Source organism: Gymnoscopelus braueri, assembly GCF_963280865.1.
Source record: "Gymnoscopelus braueri genome assembly, chromosome: 4".
Lineage (NCBI taxonomy): Eukaryota > Metazoa > Chordata > Actinopteri > Myctophiformes > Myctophidae > Gymnoscopelus > Gymnoscopelus braueri.
In genome coordinates, this window is record NC_137605.1 from 24,040,987 (window position 1) to 24,058,486 (window position 17,500).

Consider the following 17,500-nt stretch of genomic DNA (forward strand, 5'->3'; position numbering starts at 1 on the left):
ATGTAGAAAAAATGGGAAAGCCTCATTCATACTTAGTTGCGGGTGGGTGTCGCCCTCCGAAAATAGGCGATCTACAAGCTCACAACGGGTCACATTCCGACGCGTTGTGGAAGCTTGCAGATCTGTTATTTTCGGTGTGCGACACAGGCGCGCAACTAAGTTGAAATCAGGCTGACGGTAGGAGGGAGGAGAGATCTCTTCATCCCATTCTATAACCAAGGCTAGTGAGAAATTAGTTTGTAGAAGCTTCCGAATCCTCGTTCACAAACACACGCACACGAACACACAAACACACACACACGCACGCACGCACGCACACACACACACACGCACACACGTACACACACAAACAATGCTTGACCCAAGCACGTATGTGGGTGGCGCTGGAAGGTCACCCTGCACACCGCACAGAATTCTAACGCGACCTTAGAATTTCAACAGCACAATGACGACAACGACAACAGGAAGATAAACTGCAAAATAAAAACACTCAGAAAAGGGGGGTGGTGGGCGGGAGAGTGGGTGGAGGGGGCAACCCTGTTCGACAGACTTTTGCGCTAATCCGATTGGCTGATTGTGTTCTCCTCCAGTTGTCTCCTCTAGATCTCTCGCTGCCATTGCACACCTGGAGCACTTTGCTGCTCACGGTCATAAACAATGCTGAAGCCATGTTCAAAGGCCAACACGACATACAGATGACTAACGATACGATAAATACACTACCCGTTTAAGACACACACGCACACACACACACACACACACACACGCACACGCACGCGCACGCGCACGCACACGCACACACACACACACACACACACGCCCAGACTGCAAAGAAAACAGGGGGCAGACAGGCTCCTGTTGTTACTGTGGAGCTTTTTCATTTATGCCGTGTCTCTTTATTTATCTGCACACTCTGCGAGCGGACAATGACATTGGCCTCTTCAGAGCAGGACGGACGGACGGACGGACGGACGGATGGACGGACGGATGGCAAGCTGGCGGAGCGACTTGGCGTTAATCACAGCGCTGTCTCTCAGTCTCCGCCTTAACCCATTAAGACCTGAGGCCGATTCTACAAATGTTTCGATATCAGTGGTGTGTCAAGGACCCCCAAAATTATATGTATTTGGCCACGACCCCCCCCCCCCCCCCCAGGGACCCCCAGAAGCAAAGATTTGAGTTAAAATGTTCGCTTTAAAAGAATATATAATATATATTCTTTTTAAAAGAATATATAATATATATTCTTTTGAAGCGAACATTTTAACTCAAATTTGGGCAAATCTTTGAATATATTATATTCAAAGATTTGCACAAAATGTTCACGATTTTCCAAAAATAGCAGTTCACGATTTTTCAAAAATAGCAGATATACAAGCTCGTAGCGCGTCACTTCGTGCCGCGCTACGAGCTTGTATATCTGCTATTTTTGAATAGCCAAATTATAAAATAATACTTTTTAGCTCAAATCTAAAATGATGCAGATGCTTTCCCGACCTTAATGGGTTAATGTGTGGAGTGAGTGGCGGGCTGGCTCGGGGCGGGCGAGGGAAGCGAGGACGGCGCGCTAGATTCACAATAATGACACATCGCCGTCGCATCACTTTGGAGATTAAAAGCAAGATGCTGAATTTCAATCAAGCCGCATAAATGGCTGGGCTCGGTGTGAGGGATGGTCACTTTGTCTCTGCTGGTGAGAAAGGAGAGGAGGGAGAGAGACAGACAAATACAGTGGGAGAAAAAGAGAGAGGAAAAGACGGGGGAGAGAGAGAAACTGGCACCTGCAGCCCAGGTGAGACAAGGTGACATGCTATTTGAATTCACCAACTTTAAATAGATCATTGATAGAATCTACTTACATAGGTTCTTGATAGAATCTATTTAAGGACATAGCTAACAACATGGCAAAAGAGGCATTCACAAATAGTCATTTTCACGCTCAAGCCAAAAGCCCCAAGGTCTGAATGCACACATCTTTAAATAGTAGCAGTGATGTAAGATAAAAAGATTGTATCACGTGACCAAGTGAACTTCATTATAACTCAAGTGGGGGATTCAGATTAGCAGTCTGTTTTGATCGTCAATTAGGTCATCGATGAGGCACAGAAAATTGCCTGAAAATAATTTGAACCAGTGCTGAATTTAAATGATGCGGAGATCAAAAATCATAAAGATACAAGGGGTCTTTATCAAGGCTAAATTATTTCCCTAAAGCAGGAAGCATATGAGAATAGGAGCCCCCATTATAACGCGATGCCAGGATCTGACACTTTATCTACGGAGGCTGCGATTTCTTCATTTGTTCCCGTCAAACGATGCACCCCGCCTCTTACAAAACATGCCAAGCTCTGCCTCCCATTTTGGCTCCGTGAATGCTTTGTACTGTAAGATGTGACCCACTTGCATTAAAGTGCATTGAGAGTTCAGGTCTCATGTGGATGCAATGTATGCGGAGCAATGTTGGACAGAGCACAGCTGAGAGATTGTCATCACAGTATCGCTGATGGGAGAAAAGAAACACAATGTGACATGAAGTAGATCTTGGGGTGGGGGGGTAGGGGGGGGTCAAAAGAGGGGTTTATATGGGTAGTTAAATTGTCAAGACAACAAAGAGAGATGTGGAGTATTTGTCCTTAAAAGTTTTTTTCTGTTAAGTCCAGGAATGTCATTGTCGAGCACAGTGCTTCATGGGTAAGTCTTTCCGAGTTGGCAGCATGGGCCAGTCCAATAACACCCCAACTCAGCCTGGCACCCAGCTCTGGTTGTTGTGGGTCTGCTGAGGGCCTGCCAACCCACCCATTCCCATAGCCATGCCCATGCCCATACCCATACCCACCCCCATGCCCATCCCCATCCCAATGCCCACCCCCTGGGCCAGGGAGCAGTCAAAATTGAAGTCCATCTCCTCACCGGAGTCCATGATGTCATGGAGGAGGATCGATTCCATGTCGCACTCCAAGCTGCCGTGAAACATGTCAATGTCCAGGTCGGCCGGCAGCCTCTCGTGGGGGTGAGGCTGATGGTAGCCACTGCCGTGGTAGCCGTTACTGCCGCCCCCGCCTATCCCCTGACCACTGTGGTGGTACGGTCCGTCGGCCATGCCCTGGTGCTGCGGGCCAGGGTAATGGTTGTGCCGTGGGTGCGGGTGCGGGGCTGTGGCTAGGTGGCACGAGTCCTGGGGCATGCCGAGCATGCCCGCTGGGTTTGGGGGAAGCGTGGTGGAGGCCGGGAGGTGCGCGTGCGACGGCGGGCTGTACAGGTAGGGGGCCGCTTTGTGGCTGTAGGGTTGCAGGTGGTTGCCGTTGGCGCGCGGGGCCAGGGCGGCGCCGCGGGGCGGCGTGTGCACGTGGTTATGGCTCTGGCTGAGGTTGTGCGCGTTGTGGCCCAGGCTGTGGCCGTGAGGTGAGCTGTGGTTGTGGTTGGTTACACTGTTGTGAGTGTGACTGGGGTTATGGCTGTGGGTTCCGTTATGGCTGTGAGCGGAGTTGCTGTGACTGTGAGTCCCATTGTGGCCACTGTGGCCGTTGTGATGTCCGAGGTGGTGGCCGTGATGGCCGGGCGGGCCCACTCCGTTGCTGGCCGCGCCCATCATCGGATGGCTGTCCCTCTCGGCACAGTACTGCTGCCCTACCGCGCCCCCCGTCAGGAGACTCTGCAGGGCGTTAGTGCTGGAATAAGCCCGCATGGTGCCAGAGAAACTGGCCGGCTTGTTCTCTTGGATGGTCTGCATGGGGGAGTGGTGACGCAGCATCCCCATCCCAGACTGCCCATAGACGTTCCCCACATAGGAGCCCTGGCTCTTCACCCCAGAGTTGTAGTGGTAGACTGCTGCTTGGTGCTTGTGTCTGGCTGACATAGAGTGCTGCTGCTGCTGTTGATGTTCCTGCTGCTGGTGATGGTAGCCATCATCCATCAGCCTCTCATCCAGGCTGATGGCACCGGTTAAGGTAGCCAGCTGGGGCAACTGCTCCAGGGGGGGACAGTGGCCCCCGACCCCCATGGCCGGAGATCGGGCGCTGGAGGGCGACGGGTAGAGGTGGGGGGAGGTGGAACAGGACAGTCCACCCTCCTCCGGTTCGTCCAGCTCTCCCTCGGCCAGGATGGGCGACAGCCGGCCGCTCAGGGTGGAGGCGGAGGAGCTAGCCCTGGAGTGGAGTTCCGTCCAGGCGTCAAACTCCCCCTCGACCTTGACACCACCGGCCCCGGGGAGGACCTTTCCTGGCGGGCTCCCTCGGTCCGGGGAGCCCTGGAGTCCCACCACAGCGGAGCCGGATCCTATCCCAGGACGGCCCACTCTCTTGCCGCGGGCGCGGCCCTTGCTCTTCAGGAACTTGGTGCTGTTGTCCATGGAGACGGCTCGCCGGCGGGGAGACTTGCCCATCTTGCCTCCCTCTGGGTTCAGCATCCACCAGGAGCTCTTCCCCGTGCCCTCATTCTGCACTCGGATGAACCGTGTGTGGAGGGACAGGTTGTGTCTAATGGAGTTCTGCAGAGAGATGGAGACAGAGAGAGAGAGAGAGAGAGAGAGAGAGAGAAAAAAAAGACAGACTGAGTCAGACATCATAGAACTGTGGATAGCATCTCGCTCATTATTTCTTCAAATGCACACCAAATGCTACGCGGCGTCAAACATTTTGAATGATGTGGGAATCTGCATATGATGCATGTGTAAAGCATTCGAGGAGAAAAGGAATCATTCATCAAATATCAAACGTAACGAAACAAAAACAAACTGGCAGTCTGACACATCTCATGCCTCCGGGCGCTGCATCCACGTCAGTGATGGTTCAAACAGATAGCTCAAACACTGGTGGCAGCAGGGGTGATGGCAGATTAACTGAGATAATCGATACATAGCGGGCGGTCAACATGCTGAGTCATACAGCTAAAATGCTAAGCTGCTATCAAGCCCCAATATTGTGGTCGGTAGAATACAGGAGGGATCCTCAGTCAGTCAGAAATACATTTGAAGCTCTACCAGGGCTGCAACTAACAATAATTTTCTTGCCGATTATTCTATTGAGTAGTTGATCAAATCATTTAGAAGCAGGTCATTTAAAAGAGGGATTTATTTTATACATCAAGCAAACCGATTAACAATTTAAGCGTTATACTTTGTCAAACAATGGTGTTAGTAGTGAAAATAGCCTATTTATGCGTTGCATTGCATTGCCCAAAATAGGGATTGATTAATACTAGATTATTTTAATAAATGATCAATTATTTTCTATAATCGATTAAATCAATTTGTTTGATAATTAAAAGTTGGCACAATCTGACCCACAGTGTCAGTGACAGAATCGGTCGAGTCAAGAATGTGAGAGAGAGTCAAGAACAGAGAGAGAGAGAGAGAGAGAGAGAGAGAGCTACAGTTGGCACAGAGTAGAGACTGCGTCAGTCTCAATGAACCTGAAAACACCTGAAACGCAGTGGTGTACAGTGATGAAGTGCATTTACTTGAATAGAAAATTTTTGAGTATCAGTATTTTACTTGAGTATTTGTATTGTGCGATACGTATGACTTTCACTCCACTACATTTCAAACACAAATGTTGTACTTTTGACTCCACTACATTTCTAGGAAGGGACAAAGTACACTATGAATTAACCACTTAAGCCCTGTTTCAAATATAGTGAAGATAACAAATCCACAACACGTTACGCCGCAACGCGTTATGAGCTTGTAGATCTTCTATTTTCACTATTGATATTTTTGGATAATTGTTTTGAAAATGTTCTCAATTTCAATACAGCAAAGCATTGATATGAAAAAGAAAATGTACTATTTACTACTTTGTAATTTGTACTTTGGAAATTGTTAAAGGCATGCACTTTTGAATACTTGGATACTGTAACTTAAGTAAATTTGACTGCACTTGCACAGTAGTGGAGAAATATTTGACCAGCAGTATCTATACTTTGACTTGAGTACTGTGTCCACCACTGACGGAAACGCAGCCTTAAGACGTGTGCAGTCAACCCTTCTATCCTCTAGTCCATCTTCCATCCCTCATCCTCCCACTTCCATGTCTCCCTTCAGTCAGATGGTTGTTAGGAAGCTGATGGTTGTTCATATGGTTGAAGTCGCTGCCAGTTTGGCTGAGTGCCAGCCCTGTCTCCTAGCCTTGTGTGCGCACGCACGCACGCGCGCGTGTGTGTGTGTGTGTGTGTGCGTGCGTGCGTGTGTGCGTGCGTGCGTGCGTGCGTGCGTGTGTGCGTGCGTGTGTGTATGTGTGTATAGTGAGGATGTATTGCAAGATTGAGCCAAGAGCAAGAGAGGCTAATGGGTGCATCACACCCTCCTACAACTAGCTTCACTTCCCATATTGCTTTCCCTCAGTCATTTACTTTTTTTATCACGTTCAACCCTTTCTGTTTTTTTGTTTTGTGTTTTTTAATCACGCTTTCAAAAGTGCACCTTGGATTTTTCCCCTTTTCTTTTTTTTCCTCCCCATTTCACGCACTTCTCCACACATGGAGATCATCATTTTTTTCTGCCTCTGCTTTCCATCTCTATATGTTTTCAATTATACAGTATGTCACCAATTATTTTCCCATTATCCGCCATACCAACATGTACAGTCATTGATTTACTTATTCATCCCTCACAAGCTGGCTGCCATCGCTCCACTCATTCAGTAATTCACAGGATACGTAGCCTTGCTTTCTTTGTTCTCATTTACATCTTCGGGGGCTTGATGAATACCGAAGGCTGATGTGCAACACAGTCTGCCGCTGCAATTGCACCCTTTGTTGTGCGACGCATTTTGAGGCACAAGCAGCGGATAAAAATATCAAATCAAAAAAGCGAAGAGCCTCCCGTAGCTAAGGAATACAGGGGCACAATAGATTGTTTCAGATTGAGGGGCATTCACACCTCTCCGCCGTCTCCATTATGTAGAGGATTATTTAGTATTCACACCGGATTGCACGGCAGGGACACAAATAAATCAAATTGTGGCAGAGAACACATAAATGGGAGGCGAATGTGAATTCAGGTGATCTGTGAATGCCTCCTTGGGTTGTCTCGCTGTGACACCTCCGGCATTGGGTAACCATGGCAACCGGGTAAACGTGCAACGGCAGAGCTATATCATATTGTGGTGGAGTCGAGAGTGAGTGAGCGAGCGAGATGAGGGGGGGTGGGCGGTGGGTGGGGTGGGTGGGGGGGGGGGGGGATGGGGGGGCGAGGGAGAGAGAGAGAGAGAGAGGAGGATGGGGGAGGGGAGAGGATGCGAGAGGATGCGAGAGGAGGCGGGTGTTTGATGCTGCTGCTCCAACTCGGAACAGCCTTTCATCTCTGCTGTGGCGGTCCGCAGGGGATGCCCCGCTCCCCGCTTCCGACGGCCTCTCCACGTGCCACGCCAACACTCCCCCCGTCTACATGCCTGCTGCTGTAGATCCCATCCACCTATCACGACGCTCCCGAATCGCCTCCGTCAAGTTCTTGTGCACTGCCAGAACTGATGCGTGTGTGAGTAAGCCTTCCAATCTATGGGAAAAATAAATCAAAAAAGGGCCCGTCTATCCCAATGGTTCTCAAAGTGGGGTCCTTGAGGGGGTTCCAGGGGGGTCCCCCAGCAAAATGTGTTAATATAGCATCAAAATCAGTCTAGCCACTTTAATCAGATATTTGAAAATAGCCGGTCCACAAGCTCACAACGTGTTATGATACACCTCCGTTGTGAGCTTGTAGATCTGCTATTTTAAAGACACACAAATCATGTCCCTGGCACATCATTTTTCAGATGGAGGTCCTTGACATAAAAAAAGTTTGACAACCACCGATCCATCCGAAAAGCCCGCAAACCACTTCACGCCGCAGCCTGTAATGTGACCTGTCTGATTCAAATCTCGATTTAGCCTCGTATGTCGGTTGCGAGAGCAGAGCCTCCCATTCGACTTGGAGGGATTTGCCATCATCCCAAACCCTCTTTATCTGATGAATCCACCTGCTACAGAGATTTGAGAGATTCTGGCAGTGGCCGACCATGGCTCTGTCATCATCATCCCCCACACTAGCTGCTGGCTTCCTGTCGCTAAGTTTTTCCACTACACGTTTTTCTCTGTCATCCTGTTAGTGCATGTGCGTGCGTGTGTGTGTGTGTGTGTGTGTGTGTGTGTCTGTGTGTGTGTGTGTGTGTCCGTATGTGTGTGCGTGTGCGTGCGTGTGTGTAATGGTCCACAATCTAAGAATAGCTCAGGTTGCAGGTGGCGCTGAGCGTGGGTGTGGTTCTGCCTGCCTGCCTGCTTCTCTGTTCCCTGAGACAGTGTGTGAGTCAGGGGGCGATTTGGCCAACCCCCGGCCCCCCCCACGCCCCCACGCCCCCGAAACAGGCAGTCGCTGCTAATCCTCCCCCTCCATCCCCGAGTAATCCCAGACAATCCTGGGCTAATCCCGAGTTGATTCGGGGGCACTCCCAGCTGGGTGTCTCACACAGAGCTCTGCCAGGTCACCGTGGGCAGTCCGGATGCGCTATATGATCCAATGGGAACGCCGCGAAGTGAGGACGGCAAGGAGAAGAAGAAGGGGGGGAAACTAAGGAGATATTATGTGAAATAGAGGCCCTGCAAATGTGTGACGTCTTCTAAAATGCAGTGTTATATAGTTATAGTTATAATATTGTATATTTTCTGTCTACTTGAAAGCATTTTCAAACCAAATTTGTGATGCCTTCATCTCCCAACACAGAGTAACACCTTGACTCTGACTTTTGTCCTTGAGGGGCTGGCTTTGCCACATTTTCTTCCCCTGCGGGTTGAATAGAATAAAATTGAAAACTTTATTATGTATTAAATATTCATAAAATGGAAATTCTCTTTCAGCCTCCTGTCTTGCAGAGGCAGACGAATGAAGCCCCCAGAAATGTGCAATGACAGAGAGGAACACACACATCACAAGCATGATTCCAGGAAGCTATTTCCCATTCAAATCATACCCCCTTTAATACAATGCCCATAGTGGAGAGGCGTGTGGGGTGGGGGGGGGGGGATAAATAATGAATGAACTGATGCCCGGGTTAACCTGGAGAGATGCACTGCCTCATCCTATAACACTGAAAAGAGCAGGCAGAGCCATGAGTAGTTGTGTCATTTGCTCTTTTTTGCTATCAGGGACATCCAACCCCATCAGTCTGCCCCATGCAACTAAATCACCTTGAAAGGGTTAACTTGGCTACAGGGAAAAAGAGGCTGAGGAAAATAGTTAATATATGAAACCATTACAGTCAGCTGAGGTGTGCAAGACCCCCCCCCCTCCCCCCTCCCCCCTTTTTGGTTGCAGAAAGCCAATCGGCTTGGGTTCAACTCTTAAATCCTACAATCCTGATACCTGATGCAGTAGATCCCTACAGAGCCATGCCACAAACCTCTCTGTCCTCAGATTAAAAGCTTAGATGCTTTTCCCCCACAAATCCGACAGCTTCACCTTTTTTTTGTCACCAGTAGGCTATACAGGTGGCCCCGTGGCATGGGAGTTCATAGGGCTCTTCCTAAGACCAGCGGAGGAAGTTGGACGTTTTTTCCATTACATTCTTCCGGGAAGGAAGTGAGCTTTTTCTTATGTTCTGTGTCAAGTCAATAATACAGACGAGCCAGACTTCCCACCTTCTATCTGGCAGAGCTTTGCCTCAATGAATAAGAAACAGTTTCCCTTAGTCATGGTCACCACCTCTTTCAGAGCCTTTTATTTGCTCCTGCAATGTTTTTTCTTACAATAAACATTGATTCCTCGCTGCTTTGTCCACCCCAACCGAGGAGTTTGATTCAGTAGAGGAGGAGGACTATTCAATGCAACAGATCGATGCAATGTAATGACTATCAATACTCAGGATGAGTGCAAATCCAGGTCTGACTAACTATAACTATAAAATCCACTCACATCATGAGGCCAATAGCGTTTCCCTAACATGCCATGGCGCTCGTTAGCCGACACGACACATGCTTGTCCACAGTGATGGCATCGCGTGCGAGGGAGGTGACTGTGCCCACAGCTTGGCATGGCACCAAGGTGCCCCTCCGCTGGGCACTCCCAGGGTGGCAGTCAGCCGTTGGCATCGGGGGGGTACGCGTAGTAAAGGGATGTGGGGGGGGGTTGTTGTTGGGGGCCCTAATGGGCGACCGTCTGAGATGGCTTGACTGGCTGGCACGGGGGGCAGCTGGGGCTGGGTGAAACGGGGGGCCCACTGTGAGAACCCTCCAAGCCACACAATAGGGTGCCCTCAAAATGCCCTCCCCCCACCCCCTCTTACTAAGCCCCCCCACCCCCATCCACAATCGACTCAAGGTTTTTCCCGCTCTCTCCCCTCTCTTACTCACACACATGCACACACTAACACACGGGGGGGGGGGGGGAAACAGGTCAAATGGTTTACAGGGCCCATCTTGTGGAGAATGTGCACTCATTCAAATGGAGCCGCATTAGGAACCGAAGACAAGAGACTGGGGTCTGGGAACCGGCAAAAAAAAGAAACCGCTCACCCGATTCAAACAACCTCAAGGGTGAACCAGCAGCACAGCGCGCCATAGCTTCGGCAAAGAAACACAGCAGCTGTTCCTGTAGTGGCACCGGGGCAAAGCCGTTTGCCACACTCGACTGGTATTACCACAACCATTTCATGCAGAATGGAGCCATTATGTACTGTCAAAAGGGTATCCCTTCATGCCGTGCATTCAATTGATAAGCCCGAATCAAGGGGGAGCCGTAGAGGTGCTATAGCTGTGTTTATTGTGATGCCGGGTTGTTGTGTTTTTTTGGTCCCTGCACAAGGCAGGAGGGAGGGAGGTGGGTAGAGGAGGGGTGCTTGGGGGGGAGTGGGGGGGAGTTGGGGGGGGAGGTTTCAACACAAGCAGTTTTGTTCGGTGCAGGAATGAGTTTTGTCAGCTAAGCCTGTCTCCAGGCTATTGGTGGAAATTAGCGCCGGCTAAATATTCGCTTCCCGTGATTGATGTCACAGCTCGCCTTGTCGCTTTGAAGGGAAATAAAGAATTTAGAGATGCGTGAATTAATACGGACGGGAGGGGGGGTGGGGGTTAGTGGGGAGAAGGTGCATCCTCTGTCTTGGAAGGGTGGGGGGAGGGGGGGGGTGGTGCTTGAAGAGAGACCGGAGGGCCCTAATGGCTAAACAGATACGAGCTGAGAGGATGTGATATGAGAGACAGAGAGCAATGGAGGAGGAGAGGGACCAGGAGGACAGAAAAGAAAACAGAGAGAGAGAGAGAGAGAGAGAGAGAGAGTGAGAGAGAAATAAATAAAACAAATGAGAACAAGAGAGAGCGAGAATGAGAGGGAGGCGGAGAGAGAGAGAATTGAGTCAGATGATTAAAATCCCTTTAGGAGGCTTCTTTTAAGAGAGACAGATGGGCGAGACAGGCCCGGCTTTTCTTTTGGAACGCAATCAAATTGAAAAGATTAAAAAGGAGCCTCTCTTATTAGGAGGTGAGAAACAGTTACTCCTCCGCCACGCGCCGCCGTCGCCTCCTCGGCCATGGTCATGACTCCGTTGGCAGATGAGGCACATTAGCCGGAAAACAAGCCTATTCGGCAGAGGAATTGCTGCGATCCGTCCTTGTGTTTGACTAGGTATCTATTCTGGCCATACAGATGTGGGCATATGGTCCGGGTCCATGCACCATATGTCCACGGATTTGACAGATTTTTTAAACGTTTTGTGCACAAGGCACACCAAAGCCAATGGGCAAGTGAAAATCTCAAGGCACATCTGTATTCATATATGTGCAATATTACATGTCCACCTATAATAACATGCTCAAAATAGGATGCCCGGTTGAAAGTGGTTAAAATGTATTTTTTGGGGGGTATAGAATTTGCCTCTGTATTACACATTGTAAATTGAGACCGCACAAAGTATCTACAGTAGTAAGTACTTAGTAAGTAATTAGTAGTAATTAGTCAATTAAAAGATAATTCATACGTTTTTTGTATAGTCTCGCTGCACTACGTTTACATTATCATGATGAAGATGGGCAGCCGTGATCTTCTAACTCTGTGTTTCTTAAACTCTTTCATTTCAAGGACCCACATTACTCTGAGACTGTACAAATGGAACCAAATGAACCCCGTACAGTCTCAGAGTTACAGATCTGTAAGGGTCCATTTGGAACCCCCTCAATGAACCCTGAGGGTCCCAGGACCCAACTTTGAGAACCACTGCTCTAGCTGTTGCAGAGACAACCTGTTCAGGTACATTTTTCCAATCTCCACTGTGTTCTCACAAGGGTTTGTATATGTATTGTATATATGCATAGGATAGAACCCCCAAATTCAAAGCACAGATTATGAGACAAATTCCTCATTACAACAACAACATACCTGGCAATAAAAAAGACAAATCTGATTGTGAGAAAATTTTCACTTTTGGTCATGGATAGGTTTCTGGGGGTTATTATGGCTTAGTTAGTAAGGGTTTGGGGCTAGGGCTTTAGTTCGTTTCATGTGAAAATACTGCCGGGTTGCTGGGAAAGTATGAGAGCAAGAGTGTCTGTTCTGTTTTTTGTTTGTATCTGTATAACTGTTTGTTGTTGTTGTTTTGTATGTCATATATTTTATTTGAACTCATCCGGAACATTTACCAAATGATCTGTCATTGTCTTTTCTTGTTTTATATTTTATAGTTGTTTATACTCTGATGTGATTATCATGTTACTAAAAATTCCAATACAAAAAAATTATAATAATACTGCCGGGTTGAGTCCAATTGGTCTGCATTTGATTCCAACCAACGTATCAAAAAAGGTACATTTATTTGTGTAGCTTTAAATACAAATCAAAAGCAGACTGCTTTCTCACAGAATCACCGGAGACATGACCGAGGCGAGCCTTCGGTAGCTCAAGGACATTTAGGGTATTGTACTGTACAGCAGACAGGAATCAAACTTAAACCCCTCACTGATTGAACCTGAACAAGCGATGAATTGAAATGTTCCTTCCAATGACGGCTAATGAACATGAATGGGGCCAATAGTTTACAGTGCAAGGCGGAAGCGACTCGTGTGCCCGAGAAAGGTGCTTTACTTCCAAACCTCATTATTCCACAACACAGCAGGAGTGGCATTTATAAAAAAGGCTTAACCCATTGAGACCTGAGGGCCGATTCTACTAAATGTCTTCTAAATCCTAACAGTTTTCTGAAAAAAACCTATGCTGCTATAATATCAGTGGTTCTCAAACTTTTTCATGTCCCCCAAAAGGACCCCCAAAATGATATGTATTTGGCCGCGCACCGCCCCATCTCAAAATATTTAGTTCCAGGGACCCCCCCAGAAGCAAAGATTTGACTTACAAATGTTCGCTTTAAAAATATATATATTCAAAGATTTGCACAAATTTTCACGATTTCTCCAAAAATAGCAGATCTACAAGCTCATCGCGCGGCACTCAGTGCCGCGCTACGAGCTTGTAGATCTGCTATTTTTGAATACCCCAAAGTATAAAATAATAGCTAAAATCTAAAAACGACACAGATGCGTTCCCGGTCTGCATGGGTTAAAATGGAAAGTGTGTGTGCATGTGTGTTTTTTGCGGGTGCCATGTCTGGTTAGCCCCAGATCAGGAAGTGGCTGTGGAGAGAGAGAGAGGGGCGTAATGGAGTTGGTGGGGAATCCTGCCTGACTGTGCACTAATTGTAGCCATTGGCTCGTGATTCAGCACCCACGCCCCGGCCCGGAGCCCATGAGGGATATATAGCGATATGTGGTGGTTGGTGTGGGGGGACGCAGCCGGGCCGGGCCCCACCGCGGCTTTCGGAGGACCGAAATAGCCGGTGACAGATTAGCCGAGCATCTGAGACCCGCGCGGGGGATCGGAAAATCCGCTCCCGCCCCGTCCGTAACCGTACGCCAGGGGCTAGCCAGGCGCTTCCGGCCCGGTGGCGATGGAGGGGGACACAATCTGGGCATTACGTCTGACGCCCACGCAATAAGATACGGGAGGGGGGAGGGTGCACTCGGTTGCCAATAGCGAGGGTGGCGCGAGGCGGCGGCACGGTGAACAGGCATGTGTCACACGGGAGAGAGAGAGAGAGAGAGAAAGAGAGAGAGAGAGAGAGAGAGAGAGAGCGACGGAGATGGAGAGGGCGTGGTGTTCTTTGTGTTTTGTTATTTTCCCATCGGGGAGCAGCAGTTGTGGAAGAAGTATCAATACCACAATATATATAGCAATACTCTGTTACAAGTAAAAGGACTATATATCTTTTTTGGGGGATTTGAGGAAAAGTACAAAAGTATTGGCATCAAAGTAAAAGTACTGTGATGCGACTGTGCGTTGTTGTGAGCTTGTAGATCAGCTATTCTCGAAGGGGTCGAAGTATAAAATAGGGCTTAAGAGTGGATATTGTTGGTTTTGAAATAATAATCGAAATCTGTAACTATAGTAACTGAAGTTTCCAAACAATTGCGGTGGAATAAAAAAGTAACATATTCTACCTCTGAGATGTAGTGGAGCAAGAAGTATAAAATATCGATTAAACAAAGAAAGTAAGAGTACCTCCGAATTGCATTTAGACCCCAGCATCCGTATTGTGGGGGGAAAGCTTGGGAAAACAGCTGATCGACAAGCTCACAGTGAGCTTGCAGATCTGCTATTTTCAGCCAAAGCTTCCCCCACAATAACAAGAAAACCTGACACTAGCATAGAGCCCTGAGGGACAACCATATGGAGGTTTTTAAGTGGTTAAGTACATGTACTTGAGTACATGTACTTATAGTTACTTTTTTTCCAGCACTGGGGGATCCAGGCTGAGGGGAGGAGGAGGAGGAGGAGGAGGAGGAGTAGTAGTGTCACACCCTCCTCCTCCTCCTCCTCCCAGTGAGGATTCACACAACAGGTGTCTGGGCCGCTCCACCTGTGGCGTAGCGGCCGCCGCCTGCTCGCACTTCACACCTCGTCTGGGGAGCAAACTAACATTTTCCACTGGCTCTGCCATGCTTTGGTTTAAAGACCAACATATTTTTGGAGAGGCTTTTTAACAAGTCTCTTTTTTCTTTACAAGTTGGGTGAGAGATGGCATGTGTGCTTTTGTGTGTGGCCGATCCAATCTACCCTCATCTGAGCGCTGTGCCGTGTGTGTGTGTGTGTGTGTGTGTGTGTGTGTGTGTACTTTTATTACCATACTTGTGAGGTCCCCACATGTCCCCCACAAGCATTGTAGAATTTGAGAAATAGACATTTGTGAGGACACTTTTCCTGGTTAGCAAATTAGGAAAAGATTGGGGTCAGGATTATGGTTATTTACATATTCAGAGGTTATAGGTTCATGGATTGGGGATATCGCTATATGCCCGTTTTCTACTTGGTTGCTTGAGCTTGTACAATTTTTCGATGCCGTCCTAAACTTTTCTTGTCCTCACAAGTTTAGTAAAACTAACGCGTGTGTGTGTGTGTGTGCGCGTGTGCTTGTGTGTATCTATATTTGCGTATCAGCCCATTTAATAGCCAACAGGCGTGGTGTGGATTTGATTATATTGAAGCCTCCATACAAAGAAACAGACGGCCAACAATAGAATCAATGCAGGGTCTGGGCTCCTTTTCTCTCTTTTTTTCCACGCTCGGCCTCCGCATAATCTCATTCATAACAATGAGATTCTCATTTCCCACATTCTAAAGGTCAGTGCACAGCCTTGATCGCACTTTAATAAACATCATTCTCGGCGTTTAATTTAATTTCGACGGAGCGGGAAACTCGCGGGCGGGCCCCGTGCACGTGGGCCATGCAAAATCCATGGAATAGTCCCTTTAATTGCTTCAATTTCATATGGCGTCGGGGAGAATGCCCGCGATGGTGCCAGAGAAACGAGGCGTGGAGAAGGCGCTAAAAGACGGTTACGCGCGCGCAGCGCAGCGCACACACCAACACTCTGAGATTTATAAACAGATAAAAGATACATCCACAGCAAAGACATTCTGATTAGTTTTCTTAGTTTCTTTTTCACTCAATTAACCACTTAAACCCTATATACTTTGACCGGGGTCCCCCAGGGCTCTATATTCCGCTACTTGTTTCCCCCTACGCCAAATCTCTTTCTCGAAAATAGCCGATCTACAAGCTAGGGCTGGCGATTAAAATTAATTTCAAACTTTTGGTCGATAATTTTTTATAGGGAAAATAGCAGAACTACAAGCTCTCATGTTTGTAGATCAGTTTTTTTGGTATCGTTGTACGCCACCATTAAACAACGAATTACAGCATAATCCAGGGTTAAAGGGGAATACCACTTATTTTCAACATTGAACTATGTCTTTAATACACCTTAGAGTTGTTGTGTGGAAATAAGAAACCCCCCCCCCCCCTTCTATGTTGCCTAGAACTGGATAATTGATCAGTGACATACGCAGGCTGTACTTTTGGCTGAGGGGGCGGAGCCAAAAGTACATCAATTAATCAATTTAGTCGATTATAAAAAACTACTCAAATCTTTTTTGCGTTGATTCGCTGATATATATAAGAAATAAAATATATACGTATAAAAATTAAAATATCTGGATTATTCGATTAACCTACATGAGCAAGACTAAGTTGGTCATAGGTTCTAAGTATCATAGGTTCTAAGTATTATCTTTGGAGTAGGGTGGTAGCTTATAGATCTGCAATGTTCCGCCGAATGTTCTCCCTGGAATACTGGCGCTGCGGCTGGGGTGGTTAATTGTTGTACCAATATCAAGGAGTGCACATCTCCACACCTATGCATCTCTTCCCACACATTCACTCTCACCTACACTGGCAAAACCCTCTCTACCATGCAAAAAAACGGCAGGCAACGCAATGAGCACAAGAGCACAACAACACAAGAGCGCACAACTCACACATACACACACACACCTACACAGTACACACGCACGCACGCACACACCTACACACACACACACACACACACACACACACACACACACACACACAAACAAAGCCTGGCACACCGGGCACACTCATTACCGCAATGCCAAGCTACCAGTTGCTAAGGAGACCTGTGGGAGAGGGAGGGTTCCTTGTTGTTGCCATAGCAGCCGGCTTTGCTCCCTGCCAACTCTCTCTCTCCCTCGGGGAGAAACAAGGCGAGAGAGGTGGGGGGTGGGGGGGGGGGGGGGTGGCGGCGGGGGGTGAAGTGGGCAGAGGTAGGGGGCAGCGGTTTAATAGGGCTGCGAGGTAACAGGGGGGGGGGTGGGGATGGGGGGGGGGACTTCATTAAGCACCACTGTCTCCATGTGAATACCAAAGCCACATCACGCTACACTTCAAGCCCCCCACACACTCACTCACGCACACAGACCTATACACACACACACACACACACACACACACACTTCATTCACACACCTATGGAAACCATTTTGGAATGAAAAGAGAAGGGGGGCCGACGGGGGGGGGGGGGGTGCATCTAACAGAAGAATGGAGGGAGGTGGGGAGGAAGAAAAAGAGAGTCAAAGAGGGTCTTGAATGCGTGTGTGTGTGTGTGTGTGTGTGTGTGTGTGTGTGTGTGTGTGTGTGCG

The 17,500-nt window shown here is 48.2% G+C and overlaps 1 protein-coding gene across 1 annotated transcript in view; it reads right to left on the reverse strand.

Annotated features, from left to right (window-relative positions):
- Positions 1-1,490: 1,490 nt before the first annotated feature.
- LOC308083803 (forkhead box protein O6-like) overlaps positions 1,491-17,500 on the reverse strand; it is a 48,908-nt gene continuing 32,898 nt past the window's right edge. The window contains exon 2 of the mRNA XM_080426185.1: positions 1,491-4,486. Within this exon, the coding sequence (XP_080282311.1) occupies positions 2,741-4,486 (1,746 nt within the window). The 3' untranslated portion in view covers positions 1,491-2,740. The remainder of the gene's footprint in view (positions 4,487-17,500) is intronic.